Source organism: Netta rufina (genome assembly GCF_964035555.1).
Source record: "Netta rufina genome assembly, chromosome: 20".
Classification (NCBI taxonomy): Eukaryota; Metazoa; Chordata; class Aves; order Anseriformes; family Anatidae; genus Netta; species Netta rufina.
In genome coordinates, this window is record NC_140144.1 from 3,237,747 (window position 1) to 3,255,432 (window position 17,686).

General features: G+C 44.9%; 1 protein-coding gene across 2 annotated transcripts in view; it reads left to right on the forward strand.

Moving 5' to 3' along the window:
* The window catches only part of LOC311217258 (voltage-dependent N-type calcium channel subunit alpha-1B-like), a gene marked incomplete at both ends in the record, with an annotated part of 280,405 nt that overhangs the window by 184,729 nt on the left and 77,990 nt on the right, over positions 1-17,686 (forward strand). The window contains 3 exons of one of the 2 annotated variants that reach the window (XM_084299169.1): positions 3,549-3,616; positions 8,462-8,568; positions 15,781-15,843. In XM_084299169.1, the coding sequence (XP_084155295.1) occupies positions 3,549-3,616; positions 8,462-8,568; positions 15,781-15,843 (238 nt within the window). The remainder of the gene's footprint in view (positions 1-3,548; positions 3,617-8,461; positions 8,569-15,780; positions 15,844-17,686) is intronic. The other variant, XM_084299168.1, reaches the window with a different exon arrangement.

The following is a 17,686-nucleotide window of genomic DNA, read 5'->3' on the forward strand; positions in this document are numbered from 1 at the left end:
GAAGTAAAATAGTCATTAATGTCAGTGATGCTGCAGTGCAGGGCGAGGCACGGGGGGAGCCGCAGGTTCCACTTCCCACTTGGAGCCCCCGAGCCTGGCAGGCACCAGGACACCCTGTGCAGAGCAGCCTGCACTGGCTGGGCTGCTGATTAGCTTAATTATTGATCAGCTTAATGTAAAATTCTTTGTTGCTCTAACTTGGGACTTGAATGTTATGGTGTCTCTCTTTCAGAAAGCTCCCCCTCTTTGCCTTGCAGAACTCTCCTCTAAAAGCAATATGAATTTGCTTTTTTTTTATGCACTGGATCTTTTTCATTTGCCCAGTGTGGATTTGCCTCCAGTCCTTCCCATGCGGAATTCAGACTGTGACTGAATTTCTTACATGGGCCTTTCAGATTTTATTTTTCTGGCTAATGTCGAAATCAGTCAAAGACCCATCTATAACACTGTGGTTCCTCTGCTGGGAGTGGTTTTATTTTCAGTTTTTAAACATTGTCACGTCCTGAGTTCATTTTTAAGAGTTTAGGAGGCCTGGATCAAATCTTCCTGTTAGAGAATCAGCTTTAGTGATCTGGGGTCAGCTTTTAAAACCTTCTCTTTTTAAACACGAATGACTCCTTTCCCCTCCCAGAGCTGCTTGGGGCACTATAGTTGTTCCAGGTCATAAAGAAGCTTGCGAAGCTCTGGCTACCCCTGCTTTCGCCGCAGCTCAGTTGCTTCTTTGAATCAGTTCATATTTTCAAGGCACATTGCAAGGAAATGATCCACAAACTGTTTTTAAAAGTCAGAATTATCTCACATTGCATTTCCAGTTGCAGAGAGCCCATGTGGAGCCAGACCTCTCTGTCTTAAATGGTTTAATGAAAGTAGTATGATTGGAGTGACAGCAGGATTTGGCTCATTTTCTAGGAAATTACACCATGCCTGTATTCATTGTCATCCGGTAAATTAATAAATTGGTGCATCTGTTGAGGGGGAAAAGGAGGAGAAAAAAAAAATCCAAAAATGTACAGAAAAGCCTGAAATGAAAAGCAGCAAATGCCTGGAGCCAGCCACCCTTCCCAGCCCTGGTCTCTGGCTGCCTTTTGCGCTTTGCTCCAGCATGGAGCAGCCGTGCTCAGTGCCAGCATCGGCTCAGCTGGCCGGCCTGGTCCGTGGGTCTGGCTGGGGTGAACAGCCTGGCACAGAAAATGAATTTCAGCTGGTGTCGGGGAGTCCCCAAGCTCTACAAAAAGGGCTGAGGGACCTTCTTTGGGGGCAGAAACACTCAATTCCACCAGAATGCATCTGCTTGGAGATGAGTCAAAGTAGCCTGAACAGTTGTGTGTGATTGTTTGTTTTTAAAATGTAATTATATTTCCAGTAGTTGACTACGTTACACAAGACAATTTCAGCACATGTGTGTAGGAAGCAGAGGTAGCAAGACAGTTTTATTACTGAAATATTCGTTCCCCCCAGGCAAGAGATAGAGGCTTCACTTCCAAGGTGAAGGGATGCAGGGACATTTCAGTATCATCTTTCCCTTCTTCTGCTTTTTTATTCACTGGGCTCAGCAGGATCAAGGTGCTCCTGCCCCATACTCCTTGCTGTTCTGCTTGAACAGAGGAAGCAGCAATGGATGGGAACCACATTTCAAACCTCTTGACGTCCCCAGGGAACTACCTTCACACAATAAAAACCTCTATCCTCTTTTATATGACATGGAGAGAACCTGGCCTTTGCCTGAAGAAAACTCTGGATTCTGTGTCCCATCCCCTGCAGGATGCAGATGCATCCTGGAAGATTAAATACAGCTCCTGCTTCCACTGTCACAGGCAGAGGATCTGTTTTCTGATGGGTATTTAGGCTCTGGAGACACTCATCCCAATGGGAATAAGAGGCCTGAACGTCTGGTTCTGAAGTCTTGGCTGAATTAAGTTTGGCAAATGTTCTTGCGATGGAAAGCAAAGCCTTGAGCTGGGTGTCTGGGTCAGCTTTGGTTCCCGGCTGCCCTGGGAAAAGTCTCCTGAAGCCCTGCCAGTGTCGGGTGATGGCTCCCCAGCCAGCAGGGTCTGCAGGCAGCAGGGCTGCCAGGGCACGGGGGCTGCTGGGCACGCTCCTGCTGGGCACAGGCACCCAGCACCACCAGCCCGCAGCCAGATCAGCCTCACACCACTCCTGGCTCCTCTGTTTGAAGAGAAACCTCAGGTGCTTCCTCCAAGCAGTCTTGCTGAGAAATGGAAGGCAACCAGCGGGTGCTGAGGTGAAGGTTTCCTGAAATGTAGTTGCAGTTCTGCTGGCACCCTGGGAGCTCGCTGTCCTTGCTGCAGCGGCTCGCCTTGCTCCCTCCAGCACTCAGCCCTTGCATTTAGCTCCTGCCCCACCTGCAGCATGGCTTTGTGCATCGTTTCTAACTCACAGACCAAAGCAGGGCCACATGCAGTTATTTTGTGTTGGGTCAGTTACCTGCCTACAGCTCCTGCAGTTGGAGTCCCAGACTCCTATTTGGCTCAGGTGAGGACAACACAATGCAGTGGCATCACACTGCTATTCAGCCTTTGTGAATCTCCAGAGAGTAAATACATGAGATCAACTTCATTGCCATGTACGCTCGCGTTTCGAGCAGCAGTTATAGCTTTGCATAGCTGGGGTGAGTGACTGTCCTGCCACCAGGCAATGTATGGGAGCAAAATGCATTTGTTTCTTGGGCATTGGTTTTGGCTTGGTTTTGCTTTGCTTGCTCTCCTTTCACATGCAGAGGTGTCTGATTTATGGTTGCTTTGTGGCTGTTTTGCAGACACCTAACTGGAACAACAACAATAAAATATATGAAGGGCCAAGTAATAGCTGAAATCATTAAGAGGAAAAGTGAAAACAATGAGTGAGTTAATAACTGTGGGGAAATGTGATGTCTTAGTGATATAATGCAGTGCTCTGCAGAGAGAGCCCGGCTGGCGTGGGCACTGGCAGTGGTTTAGGTGGGCTGTGTGCAGTGGCTGGACTAAGGGTCTGTGTGCTGGCAGAGCTCATTAGCTCACGCTGGGCATCCTGCTAATGGGCTCAGCTGTAGCTGTACTCTGCAGGACACTGCAGCTTTCAGGACAGAGGATGTTGGTGGTGCTCTAATTGTCACATCGATTCCGGTGTGGCAAGTCATGAGCGTTTCCCCCCATTGGTGTATAGCACAGCACTGACCTCAGCCTCACTTTTTTGTTACACCCAATGCATTTGTGTTGTCTTTAAAATGAGCCACTTCCAGGAGCTGCCAGCCATCCCGCTAAGCAAGAGGGAAAAATGAAGGGGAAATCCCGTGTGGGGGGGTGTGAGTGTATCCCAGCAGCACACGTGTGCTGGTGAAGACACGGATGGGTGTCCGACACCTGCTGTGCTCCTCAGCTGGTCCCAGCAGAAGTGGGTGAGTTGGGAATGACGAGGACAAAGCAGTGGTGTGAGGGGTTTATCCATAATATACCATGGCTGGAATGGGGAAAGAAGGGTAGTGGTAGCAGAAGAGGAACCATTTGCTGTATTTGCTATGTGAAGATTTTTCCTTAGCTGCTCCCCAACAGATACGCTCCTGAACGTCTTCTTGGCTATCGCCGTGGACAATCTGGCAAATGCCCAAGAGCTGACCAAGGTAAGTTCGAGGCTTCTGGTTCTTCAAACTTAGACCATAGCTGCTGGATCCACAGCACACATTGCAGACACTTTGAGGCAGGGATTTCCTTCCATGCTGTACCTCTGTGTACTAGTTTATGCTGCTGAGACCCCTGTTAAGGACCTGGAGGTCTACTCTCATTTGGTTTTGTTTAGTTATATGGAGGCTTGTTTCTGTGAACTGCTTTGTATTCTTTGGCTTCTTTCCACCCCAGGGTGAGCAGCAGGCACTGCTCGTGTTGCTGCTGTGTGGAGGTGCACAGACTTTTGTAGCTTTTGCTGTTTTCAGGAGCAGAGGCGGAACAAGTAATGGGTGTTGGCTGACTCAGTAATACATCTGAAGTTTAGGCCTGGGGAGTCGCAGGTGTTGTACTGCTGCCTTTGCTGTCTCATGTTAGTGTTTCTTACCTCGTTGAATTTGGGGATGAATCAAAGAATTAACATTCTCCGAACAACTCTGTGGAAAACAACTTGAAGAGGCTACAGTGACTTTTAAGTCAAGATGTTAAAACCTTCCTGCTTCTCACCAGGCGCAAGAGCAATCTGAGGCAGCAGCCCAAGCACAGGCAGGAAGCCAGGTCCTGGCAAGAGCTGGAAATGACACTGCTGTAGCTTCTCTGTGTGCTTGGATTTATATTGAAGCATTCCCTATAGACAAAAAAAAAAAAATGTATAGCCCCTATATTGTGTAGGAAGGAGTCCAAATACTGCAGTTTGTGTTCATATTATTGCACACTTTTGATTTCTCATTGTAGCACACTCAGTCATGTTTATGAGGCAGCATTAGATTTTCTTTGCACATTTTTTGCTTGCTCTCACCAAGTGGATGAGGATACACACACCCCATTGCTGTGCTGCTCCCATGGCCATAAGTCAAAGACTTGCTGGCTCCAAAAGCACCGCATCCACCTTAGCAGTTCTATTTTACAAACTTCAGCTTGTATGCTCCCTGTCGGGTAAGAGGATCACTATCTGTGTGTTTATGCAGCAGCTCGCAGGGATACTTTCTCTTTTTAGACCCATAGAAAGGAGCAGTAGTGCATGGCTATGGGATGTAGCACTGCAGTCCAGGGACACCCAGAGATTTCAAGGCATTCCCTATCCCACTCCAGCTGCTGAGGATGGAAGCAGCCAACTCTTCCCAGCTGAAATCCATGTCTCTTGTGGCTGAGCTTGTCTTTACCAGCTCTCCTTTCTGCCACGTTACTGGCTTCAGCTCCTAGCTTTAGCTAGAGCCTTGTTTCCTGAGAGCTGATGCCCAGTGCAGGCCATGCAAGAAGCATGGATAACAAATGTTCCTATGTCTGTGAGACCTTCTTCTGCCTCCTTGGTCTGTTATAATGCAGCTCAGGGCTTGGCCCAGAGGCATGCATCTTCCTAGCCCCTTCAGGAGACTTATGGGCATCCCTGGCATGTACTGAGAGAGGATCAGGTCCTGCACAGTTCTTGGATAACAAAGCTCATCCTATTCCTTACTTAATTTTTGAAGTGCTGCCTTCTGAATATTTCAGCAGCTGACTGGAACAGCTAGTAACCTAACTTTGTTGAAGTTTACAAAATATAATTAAATATTAATGGATTCAGAAACACTGCAAAATCATAAAGCTTCTTGAGAAACTTTTTTTTTTCTTTAATTTTATTTATGATCCCCAAAATTCTGTGGGGATTTCCAAAGAAGAAAAAGATAAAAATAATTCAATTGTATAGCATACCTGGAGAACGAGGGATTTATGGCAAAGCAAATGTGATCATGCAAAACCAAAAATGGCCTGGAGGTATAATTAAGTTACTCAGGAGTCAGTTGATCTCAGGAGACTTTCCTGACATTTACGCTGTAAAACTAATCAAGATCCGTGCTGCATGTAGTGTGGGAAAGCCATAAGTGGTTTGCAACTGCCTCTATTTTGGAAGGATAGAAAGCTTCCCAGCTAACCTTCAGGACTGAAACATTTTGACCAACAGTTCCAGTTCTGGTTGCGTATTTGGACTTCATTTATCGTGGCATTTGAACATTTACTTAGTAGCCTTAGCTGGGCCCTGTGACCTGTACCAGGGTGCATCAGATCTGTGGCTATATTTAACTTCAGCTTGATCATCTGATGGCTGTTACAAAACTCACCAGTACTTTGGAATGACTCATTTAAGGGGAAAAAATAATAACCACCTTCTTTGCTTTGACTATATAAAGAATCTTCTCCAGCCTCTGCCCCTCCATCCCCAGGTCTTCTCTTCCTCCTTCCGTGCTGGTTCTGACTTTCCCTTGCTTGAACTCTCCCCGTGTTGTTTCTAGACATTTCTCAAACCTATCATGAATCTTTTGGGTCACCTTCTCTCTTTATTTCCATCTACTGGCAGATCTTTCTTCTGCTTTTTCAGAGTAGAATCTGAAATTGCCCCCAGATTTGCTTCCAGTATCTCCCCTTCAGTAACATGGCATGCTTCATTCTGGCTAAGCTGGCACGGAGAGCTGCCGCGGGTGGGTGAGCAGGGCAGCCTTTGGCTTTCCTAAACATCTTCCAGCTCCAGGCGTGTTCTCTGATCTCTGCACCCTGCCAGCGATCTCCAAGAAAGCCATATAAAAGCATGTAGTAGGAGGGATGTGTGAATTTTATGTAAAATTAGACCAGAATTCCTCAGAAATCAGAGAAATAGCAGCCACAGGGACTTCTCCTCCATCCCAGTGGAGAGGTCTTTAATTGGGGGAGTTTAATGAAGAACAGTGAGTGTTAACTATGCACATAATTACGGTTAGCACTGAAGACAGGCTTTGCCATGTGATAAACTGTGGTTTCAGTGAAGATTTAGAGCTCTAGAAAATGGAAAGGAAACGTAAGAGGGAGTTGTCCTTATAGGCAGTGCCTTTATCCATGACGGTGATGATGGAGTTCCCAGAGGTGGCACTGAAGTCACCGTCACAGCTCAGAGACTTGCCTCAGTCGCGCACCATCACCCCTGCCAGCTTCAAGCAGAGCAGGATGAGCCTCTGCCCCCATGAGACATCACAGGGCACATACCAGGCAGAGAATTAATTAGTATTTGTAGAGGGATCGCAAATCTCTGGGTGGAAGGAGCTGCAGAAATATTATTAAGCAGTCATCTGCTAAAGAGCATGCTTGTTCTGAGTTAGGGATGGCTGCGTTTATGACAATGAATATTCTCATTGCATTTCGGATGCACTGGGGAGAATGGAGTAGAAGCTAGAACTTTAAAAAAAGATGCTCAAATCTGCAACCGGTGCTTGAGGTGCACAGAAAGAAAAATTAAAAGCCCTGGCGAGTCCTCAAGAGAAGGAACAGTTTGAAGATACCTGCTGAGTGAAAAGAAAACCCCCAAAGATACCTTATTGGGAATTTATTTCTTGAAAGATTTATGTCCTCAGATACCCTAGATTTACAGTAGCATCCCAACCGCTGATAAATTTACTGGAAATTGGCTGTTGAGAAATATTGACTGCTGACTTTGTATAATGGTTCAGCAAGGCTTTTTTGTGGCCTCATTCTTTATTTGCTACACTAAGTTTTTGTTGTTGTTGTTTGTTTGTTGTTTTTCTTTTTTTGTAATAGATTTGCTAATGTTTGGAAAGGGGAAATTTTTAAAAATATGAAATCTTAATGATAACAGATTTTTATTTTTTTTTTTTTTTTTACAAATTTCCTATAACACCAAAGTCAGAGCAAGGAATCATGCGTATGGCATTCAGTATGGGTAAATCTCTGTGCTTTCCTTTCCTGAAGTTAGTGAATGCGGACAGTAAGACATCTATTTTAAATGTAACTGTTTCACAGCGTTACCTCTGAGGAGCAGATGTAGACCCGGGCCATTTGACAGAGGAGCCTGTGCCTGCTCTTGTCTTGGCATGTGGTTCAGCACCCTGAACGATGGTTCTGACATTGCCATCAGTGTCGGTATTTCTCCTGCCCCGATTTTACTATCTAATTTGACTGGCTAGAAAAACTCCAAGGAAGTTTAACCCATATGACTATTGGAATTGAGTGGGATCCTGTTTTGTCTTTTGTCCTCATCCAATTGCTATAGAAACTACAGTTACACTCTGATTTTAAGTGTTATTTCTCTAGTAATTACACCACGTAGGAGAAAATAAATCACAGTTCGACTCTGAGGGAACTTGCAATACCAATAAAAGTCCAAATATGAGATCTGAGGGGTATGCAGAAAGCATGAACGTGACCAGCTTTCTGATCTGCACTCGACTCTACCAGCTATGCTTCAACATCTTCTTTCTGTTTTCACCCTGTACGTTCACAGTGATTCAACTCAAATCAGTGGAAATATTTGGGATAAAACTAGCGTGAGCAGAGCCAGTCAAATCCTTTGGTGTTTATTGGGATTATTGCTTCAGACAAGACACCTTGGCAAGAAGTCACGAATGCTTTAGGAGTCTGTCTCATGCACTTCAGTAGGATGTAGGCTTTTGAGTGTTTTCACATATGCAAGTCTGAGATAAAGGGGGCTGCCTTTACCCCAGAAATGTCACACCTCTGCTCAGGTCTCTCCCTGCTATGCCAGACCACTGAGGGATAAGAAGATACCCAAAAGAGGTAAGACAGCTTCATGAGGGAGATGTGTTCCCAGCAAAAAATGCACCGAGCACTTGAGCAGACCTTGTGTTTCATATCTCTTTGCTGACAGCAAAACCGTACCCAGAGGTCCTTGCAAGAAATTATGAAATTCTGCCTTATTTTAATGAATATCTGCTGTCCTCACAGCACAGCGGTGATGGTCACACAACACCCATGTCTCGGGGAGCTGTGGTTATTGTCATTAAGTGATGCATGCTCTGATTTGTCTTGATTTTCTGCACCAGGATGAGGAGGAGATGGAGGAAGCCACCAACCAAAAGCTCGCCCTGCAAAAGGCCAAGGAAGTAGCAGAAGTCAGCCCCATGTCGGCAGCTAACATTTCCATAGCCGCGTAAGCGTTATTTTATTATTTGGGACCTTAATCGTGTGGTTTCTGTTCTTCAGTGTCGCTATATGTCTATTCAACTGGAGCCATCCCATAGTACTCTGTGAGCCTTTTTATGCCATCTCTGTTGTTGACAGTCTGTAGGTTGACTGAATACTTCAGCACTGATCACTTAACCAGGATCGAAGTACTTCTTTTAGTTTGTTTGTTTGTTTTTTTTCCTTTGTAATGTTTCATCTTTTGCCTTGCTGTAAATAACCATATTTTAGGAAGTTGGTTCTTTTTTTTAAGTTGTCCTAGGATAGATTTCACCAGGTGAAGTGTTAACATTTCACTTTGGATTTGTAATTCTGAGAGGTATGTGTGCATATTTTATATTAAATACTGTTTGATGATTTCTGTTTAGAGGATTCAAGAGCAAACGCACCCTCAAAAATATCAGAAAGGAAAGGAAAAAAAGAAGAAGAAAAAAAAAAGAGCTTGAATATTCTCTCTTTGTTGCCTGAAAGACTGCAGGAATGAATAAAGTCACATACATGAACAGTCACTGGTTCATAGCTAGAAATATACATTTGCATTTTCAAATGCAGGTTTTTCTTAGTACATGGATGTAGATGTATGCACAGATTCTGTGATACTGTTTTGGAAGAATCCTTAGAAAATATTCCTTTGGGGCCCACTTTTTCACATACACTGATCTAAACTGAAGCAAAACTTTTATTTGTAGGTGGAAATATTTGTCCAAATGTCACTGAGGTCAGAGCAGAATTCTGCCTGCATGGCCCTGTGTTTGAGATGTGCCTTCCTTGGGTGGATTTACTGGTTTCTTGTTAGGGTTTCATTTAACTCTTCTGGAATTGGCGTCAGGACAAGCAACATTAAAAATTTGGTCCTGTGTTTTGCTGAATGTTGCTGGTATTTTCTAATGCCTTTTTGCAGGGGAGACCGCCTAGGTCTAGGGAAGCTGATGCACAGAAAAATGAATTTCCTGTGCAGTTTTTTTCCGAAGGATCTGGAATGAAGAAAGATCCCCGTGAGACCTTTTTAGGGGAAGTTTAATCCACTTCAGCCCAGACAATAGGCCAAATGGAGCCAGCTCATTATATACGAAGGGAAAGAATATTGTTAATTTGACTATTTTATTCTTCTTACCATTTTATTTTGCAATTACTGCTATAATCATCTCCTATTTATGCCATGTCTATTTGTTGGCTTTAAATATAATCCTTTTCTTACAATGATGTCCAGTCTTGACGGAAAGTCATATGAGGATACTTGCTCTTGTTTTTTTGTTGAATTTCCTGGAACTGTTATGTTATAACACAAGATGATAACACTTATTTTCTTCTATTTGTCTTCTATTTCTTCTCTTTTTAATCAAAAGCATGGTGCACGTGAGAATTTCTTAGAAACCAAAGTGCTTTAACAGAGCTAAGATTTCATACCACGTTGTTAGTTACGTAAAATAACCTTTATTCCGTGATTCTTCACCAGGCTTTCACCTGGTTTTCAATGTCACAGGGCCAATTTTTTGCCCAAATTGAAAATACAAAATCGTAGATTTCTGCTTCTTTTGCCTCAAATTGTATCTACCCAGAACCCACCTGCCATGTCTGCAGGCAGGTAATCAGACTTACAAGGGAACACTTTTAGAAGTGCAACCAGTTGCTTCCACATCTACTAACCAGAGCAACATCAGGCATGCTGCATGGGAGGCCATCGATGTACCACCGTCACCTGGCTTCCAGTCCCCTCTGCTGTAGTGCCAGCGAGGTGCTTACATAGCCACTCGCAACACGTGCAGGACTTTATTTTATTTTATTTTGGGAAAAAAAAAAAAAAAGAAAAAAAAAAAGTATAAGGTTAATAGGGTGATGACCAAATGAGTAATGACCTACAGGAGAAGGCAAGGGAGAAGTGAGGTATTTTGCAAGAGATTGATAGATGAGTGGATGGATTGTTGGCTGATGATCCAAAAGATGTTTAATGAGTGCATGCCACAGTCATGTTTAGTATAGAAATTCACCCATAGTGAGAACTCCAAAAGGGGCTTAGCAGCTACGGATTTGGGGTTTACAGCACTGATCCCTGAGATACCGTTATGTAGCACAGTAGGGCTGATGGTAGGGACCCATGATTGACATCCAGATGTACCCCTTTACTTCATTTCTTATGGTCTTAAGCTACAGAGTGGTGCAGACAGTGGAGCAGGTGCCATGTTGATGGCAAGGCGTGTTGGATCAAGCTCTGATGTGATGTGGCATGAACATGCTGATGGGATCCCACCAGGGCATATGTGTGAGGTACAGCAAGTGGCTCAGCACTGTTGAGAATGAAAAAGGTCCTGGAAACAGGATTCTTGGCTTATGGAAATAACACTGCCAAAAGCAAATGCCTGCAGAGCTGGTGAGCAGGAGCAGAGAAAAAAAGGGACTGAGCTACCAAGGTCCTGCTGCAGTCCTGTCTGTGGGTCTACCCCATCAGTTTGTCCTAAGGAATATTGGGTTGGATTTCTGACTCAATTTTATTTTCAAAACATAGGAAAGGGATTTTCTACAGCAACAGGCATCTATAGCATGGGTTAGTGTTCTGAGAACATCAACATTTTCTCTGCCTCATCAATAAAACCAGGTCTCTCAGGTGTTGGGAGCAGAGGACACCGTGACTTGCATTTCCTCAGGCGTGATATTCACGTTCCTGGTGTGCTTGTCCACCTCCCACAGAGGTGACAAGCTCAGGCTGGTGAAAAGTCCTAGTGGTCATTCTGCTGTTTCACTGGTGAGGTGCTGTGCTTGCTGTTTTGCTTCTTTCCTTTGTCAGTCCCATATCAAGGACTGTAAGAGTACATCTTCCTCTACGCCTCCTTGCAGGCCATTGCATGCTCTGTAGCCTTGTATCTGCTTCTCCACCCCTGGCATTTTTCCTGTGCAAAACCAGTGTGCACTCCCCATTTGCGTTCTCGTGACCCTGCAGTTTATCTGCACTGATTCATCTGCTCCCCTCTGCCATTTGAGCCTCTCAACAGTTCAGCTCTGGGAAATGTTCAATTTATTGCATCGGTTACAAAATATAATTTCATAGGCTTATGAACCTGGTTGCTGATTCAGTCTGTCAGCCTGCTTGGAGCGTCTGAGATGGTACCTTTACCTCTATGTGTGTTTGATGGTTGATAGATAGTGAAGTGCTGCTGTGTCATGGGGATCTGCTTAATAATCTATTCATTATTACAGTAGCATCCAGGTATCTATCTTGCAGCTGACTCAGGGTGCTTTATTACAATATTCTACGTGCACTTGTTTTATTGCTCCTACTTCTTTGCTCTCCCAGGATTTCAATGACTTGCTCCTGGATCCACCAAAGGGAATTGCAGGAATGGATTTTTCTGACCTTTTTTTTTCTTCACCTGGTGAACTCTATCCTGAATGGGCTTTTTTGTTTTGTGGATTTTCAGGATGAAAAAACTAGGATGGTACATTGTTTTTGTCATTGTTGCAATGTTTGGTTTAAAACAGAGTATTTGTTTAACATAAGTTACTGCATTTTAATTTTAGCCCATTGTTTCATTCTTATTTTTGTGATTTTTGTTTTCTGTTTAGCATTTTCCTTGCTTTGTTGTTTCTGGAGGTGAGTTTCTGGGTTTGTCCAGTTTGCCCAGCATTGTCTTTAAGACCCTCTGTTTTGTACAACATCGAAACCACTCAGCCTCTCGAACTGAGCCGCTGTACTGACCGACGGGTCTTTAGAGCAAGCCATTGGTGCAGCTTCCTTGGCGGTGAGAACGGAGCAGGGGGGGAAATGGGGCAACAACTGAGGTGCTGAATGTGTAAAGCACCTCAAGGTCCCCACTGGATAGGTGCCAGTGGAAGGGAGAGCTGCCGGGCTTATTTCTATGGCCAGCACGAAGACCCCAGTGCAAATAGTTTTACATCATATAGATGAACTTGCCTCTTTGCCAACCCAAAGCCTGAACTCCCTGCATTTGGATACCTCCTCTGCCTTTTCTATTCCGGCCAGAGCTGCACCAATGTCCCGTACAAAAGGGGCTGCGCTGCACACACACGGCATGGGTGCTCCGCGCGGGCCAGCAGACCAGTCGGAGAGTCAATGAGCACCAAAGCACATGTCCTGTCCTCCCCACGGCTGCTCCAGGGATTCTGAGCTGGTGGCTAAAACAGCCTCTGAATTTGTTTATTCCTGTGTATTTTCCAGTGGCCTGCCTTCACCTTTTCTTGGGAAGAGTCTTAAAAAAGCAATCACAACAGCATGCAAATGCTAAATTTGTAGGAACCTGTTAAGTAGTCACATCCAAGTCATGCTGAGTGGAACTTCTAGCATTTATTTACTTAGGTTTGTTTTTAATTCTACATGGCAATGTGTTGTAGTGGTAGCCAGACCCAAGGAAACAATTCAAACATTAGGTATAGGGGTTGAGTTCTGTATGGGAGAAAAATTTCCCAGATGTGATGGATGAAACTTAGTAGGAAGTAGCAAAGGCACTTCATGAAACTTGGGCAGCAGAGCTAAACACTGTCTATGGGACTGACCACTACCATTTTTCAAAGCTTGACATGCTTCTCAGCACAGTGTTCCAACCCCGAAAGACCTCTTCCTCTCTCCAGGCTGTGACTGGTTTCTGCTGGTCCCTCACGTGGTTGTTCCAAGCAGTTGGCATCTTAATTGTGTGCCTACAGGTAGATGCTGCCTGGTAACACGAGCGAGTTGACTACTCCTTAGAAAACTGCTGAGAGCAAAGAGAGGTGGCACATCATTTCAGTGACTTCTCCGAGGTGTCTGTCCCTTTTGTACAGGTCTGGGGATGAAGGGAGGGGGGGTTGCTTTGTTTCTTTAGGGCATTTTCCATCTCAGAGACTCCATGTTTTCCTTTTGTCTTGGGAATACTGTGCTCTGTTTCAAAATCCCTGTTGGGCTGCCGGTACCCAACAGAACCCAGCAAGAAGTATGCCTGAACACCCAGCCCATGAAACGTCCCGTGCTCGATGGTGCGTAGACTAGCAGAGGTGTTCTTTTTCTCTTGCTGGCTTGTGACTTCTTCCCTTTCTGCTCCCCCCTGATGTGTGTTGATGTGTGAGGTACTGTGGTTCTTCCCGTTAGCTTACCTTTTTGCCCTTGCTGTTGGTGTAACGGTGACTCAAACAGCTATACAGAAAGACGCTCTCTTGTTCTGTGTCCCTCTTGGATGGTAAGTAGCACGGAGCAAAGCTCAAGTACTTCTGTCGTTTTGATTCAGAAAAGGAGGCTGTCTTGGCTTCCCAGCTTTCCTCTCCGCAGTTCCAGTGAAGATGTAGTCGGTCACAGTTTCAGAAAAAAAAAACAGCTCCAGGAACAAGAGCAAAGAAGTGAACCTGGAGTGCTGCAGGACTTGCATAACGTTGCCTGGCCAAGTTACAAGGATGTTTGGCAGGACCACAGCATGGCCTCCATCCTGCACTGCACCAAATGAGGCAGGGATAAATGCAAAAATTCATTCAAGTCTTCTGCCAAGGGATATTGAGAGCATCTTTTTAGCAATTAAAAGCAACATTTCCACAGGTACTACACAATGTCAGTGCTGACCCCCAGGTAAATTAAGGCAGCCTGGTACGTTCTCCTCCATCATGAGTTTTCCACCTGTTTTGCCCAAGAAATCCTTTACCTGTGCTTCAGGCATTTGTGCAGGCAGGGGCTTGCTCTCTGCAAGGTTCAGTTGCCATCCTGGGACTTTGTCATCCAGCCAAGAAGTAAAGGAGTCCCCAGCCTGAACAACCTGGGAACAAACTCCCTGGCAACCTGGCAGAGCATGCAACCTCCCTTTGATTCCTGCTCCCCTTTTATTTGGCAAGGTGCAAATGTAGAAATAGGGAATTTGGGGCAGAGTGCCTTACCTGGCTGCACAGCCGATTCTTTGCTCCACATGAAACTTTTATAAACACTTTTCATAATGCTACTTATATTTGTTGCAGTTTTCTTGGCCTTTGGGTGGTTGTGTTATATACTTCACATGGGACAACATTTCTGTTCAGGAGATTCTGGTAATTTTAAGGAAATGTGTATTTAAAATTCTACTCATATTATATCCAAAGAACATTAGATTTAAATTGGACCTTCTGGCTTGATAGCACTGATTGTTAACAGATTGAAGCTCTCAGGGAAGCAGGAAAAACTGCTGCAACTGAAAAGGCAAATTCAGGAGGTGAAGGGATTTTGTTTTCTGTCATCGGAGAGGGTTCTTCAGATGATGTAGATTTATAAAAATTATTGTTTATAACTGTGAAACGTTAGTGCCTCAAGCCAAGATCTATCAAGATATTTAGAATCCCGGTTTTGTGTAGATTCCCTGCCAGAGGAAGAATAAACTTTTTGTTTTCTGTGTAATTTGGCTATTTCCATATTCAGAACCCCACATGTGTAATGACATTTATACAAATGCACACTGAATGGAGGAGAATCTACAAAATTACACGTGAGTTGAAACAAGGTCCTTTAAATAACATGTAATCCTTTGCCTAAGCTGCAGCAGACATAGGTTTTTAGACGTGGTGAGCCATATTCGGATGGTTTGAGCTCAGACACATCCCTGTGCCTGGCAGAGGAGAGAGGTAGGTGCCCCTGGAGAGCCCACGTGGCGCAAGGACCGAGCTGAAGCAGCCTGGCACCAGCTGCTGGGGCCCAGCTGGATTTTGGTTCTCGAGGCATGGCCCAGGGTCCTCCCTCCGGCCTCTGCTCTTCGCTGCTCTCAGGCTTCCTCCTCTCATCTCATGGTGCCGGAGGGGGAAATAGCAGTCTTGCATCCCGCTCCCACTTGGAAGTAATGATTTGCAGCACAGCTGTAAAAGCAATCACCATCTGTTTCTACAAAGACCTCTACCCCGGGGTCCTAAAGATGACTTCTGCGCGGAGGACTTTGATTTTGTGAGTATAGCATATGGAGGCATAAAGTCCTAATATCATCGTGTGGCTTTTGGTTTACCTTTTAATTTATTTCCCTTTTGGTTCCATTTTGATTCTTTGGTTGTTTCCCTGTCAACTAGAAGGTGGTGTGTCTGTGGCTTCCACACTTTCTGAAGCTTGCCTGGTCTCCTACCAAGATGCACGCTGCAGTCTGCATTCGATAGGACACAGCCTGTATGAGTCTCCTCCCGATGTCTCTTATAGTTTCTCTTCTCTTTTTTTTTTTCTCACTTTTTGTTTTCTTTGTTTGTTTTGTTTTTGCATGTGCAGTTTTGTAAAGCAAACTCGAGGTACTGTATCTCGCAGCTCGTCAGTCTCCAGCGTAAATTCACCGTGAGTTGCTCTCTGTTACGATATTCAGTAAATGGATTTATCATATATATCTCTATATTTATAAGCCTCCCTATTTCCCCCTCTCCCGATGCCTTCACTGCCCCCTTGTTTTTTCCAAAAATCATTCCCATCATTGTGGAAAGCCTCCAGACCAACATACAGTGGAAGGACTGGAAGGTGTGCAACATTGCCATATAATGCTTGTGATTTGATCGTGAGCAACTCTGTAGTGTTTTGTACATTGACTGTGATTTTTCCTTCCTCCTCCCTTTGTTTTCCTCCCATCCCCTTAATTATTCACCTTTGTTCCTTCCTTAATTATCTTCCCTCTTCTCCCCTCTGCCCTCATTTGATGGTTCGTCTTGTTCTCACTTGTATTTTTGTCCTCTGTGTTTATTATGCACTGGGCTGATGGCTTTGATGTTCCACCAGTGTTTGCACTTAGGGTCCAATAGGAGAATGGGTGCCCACCATGAGTGTTCTCCTTAAATGAAAGCTGGAGGAGAAACTTCTGGAATTAGGGCCCGAGTGAGACCAAATTGGAAAACTCTGCATAAATATCCTTGGGAAACTTAGAGCATGAGTTACACCTGTGCTCTCTAACCTTCCTGAGCTGGTGCTTAATGCTACAGATACGGCAAAAATGAGGCACTCAGCAACCTCCTATGTACCCGCGGTTGAGCAAACACAGTGGTAGATCTTCCATTCACTTCACGCACCTCCTAACAACCAAATCTTGCTGGCTTTGCTGTGAATCAAGGGTGCGCTTTGACACCGATGCAGGTTTGTAGAAAATAACCATCGTTCCCCGCCGACTAATACAACAAAACTTGTCACCAGCTTGTCATCCACCCATCTTAGCGTCGTTGCTTTGAGTTATACTGTTACCATCTGACGTTGTCTTTCTTCTTTAATGCTTTTGGAGAGACAAGTAAGTGCAATTCGAACGCTTGTGGGTTTGTCCTTATGTGCACCATGGCAGGATTCAGCGTATCAAAGGCACGGTGAAGCAAAGGAAGTTTTCCACCAGCTTCCTAACATCTTCCTTGTTCCCTGTGGCCCTGGGTGTTTTGGTGGTCCACTGATGGACACTTGGGTTACTACAGTGTGTGCATTTAGTTTCTCTGACCACTTTTGCATCCGGCAAAAGCAGGTGCCTGTGCTGGTGGGGCAAATGCACCCATCTGAGATCTCACAGGACCGGGACAGCGCAAAACTGGGGAGCAGACGACACTAGGGAAGCTTTTGGCTCATTTCTTCCAATGCATTGCCTGGCTGCTGGGACTCTGGGCAGGCACAAAGGTGCAGGGAGCAGTTGGCTGCCCTTTGGGGGTCTCATCCTGCCTTGCACTTGTCAGGGTGAAGGGGGGCAACGGAGTGTATGGTTAAAGGTGGTGATGCTGGAGAGATGCTGCCCAGTGCCTCACCTCTCGGCACTTGAGTGCACGCCAGCAGAAGTTGCACCAAACCCATCTGAGGCCACATTCGCACAGTTAAGAATAAAATCAGAAAGAACAAAGGGTTTGGCTCCTTTTCCAAACTTCCGGAGCTTTCATTAAAAAAGATAAAATCAAACTGCGGGAACTAAAATCCACTTAGCAGGAGGATTTGCCTGTGTTCAGCTGTGTTTGCCATTGAGGTCTGTTGCTAACTCCCCACCAGCAATAGAGGCAGTGCAGAATAGAAAGAGGCATCTCTGGCTATTATGACTCACATCCATTCTCTGAAGAGAATGAATTTTTGCTGAAAAAAAAATGTATATTTGTGTTAGGGTGGATTTTCAATATATGCTGCTTACAGAGGCTTTCATTTTGCCTGCACTTTTCTGTGCTAGCCAAACTGA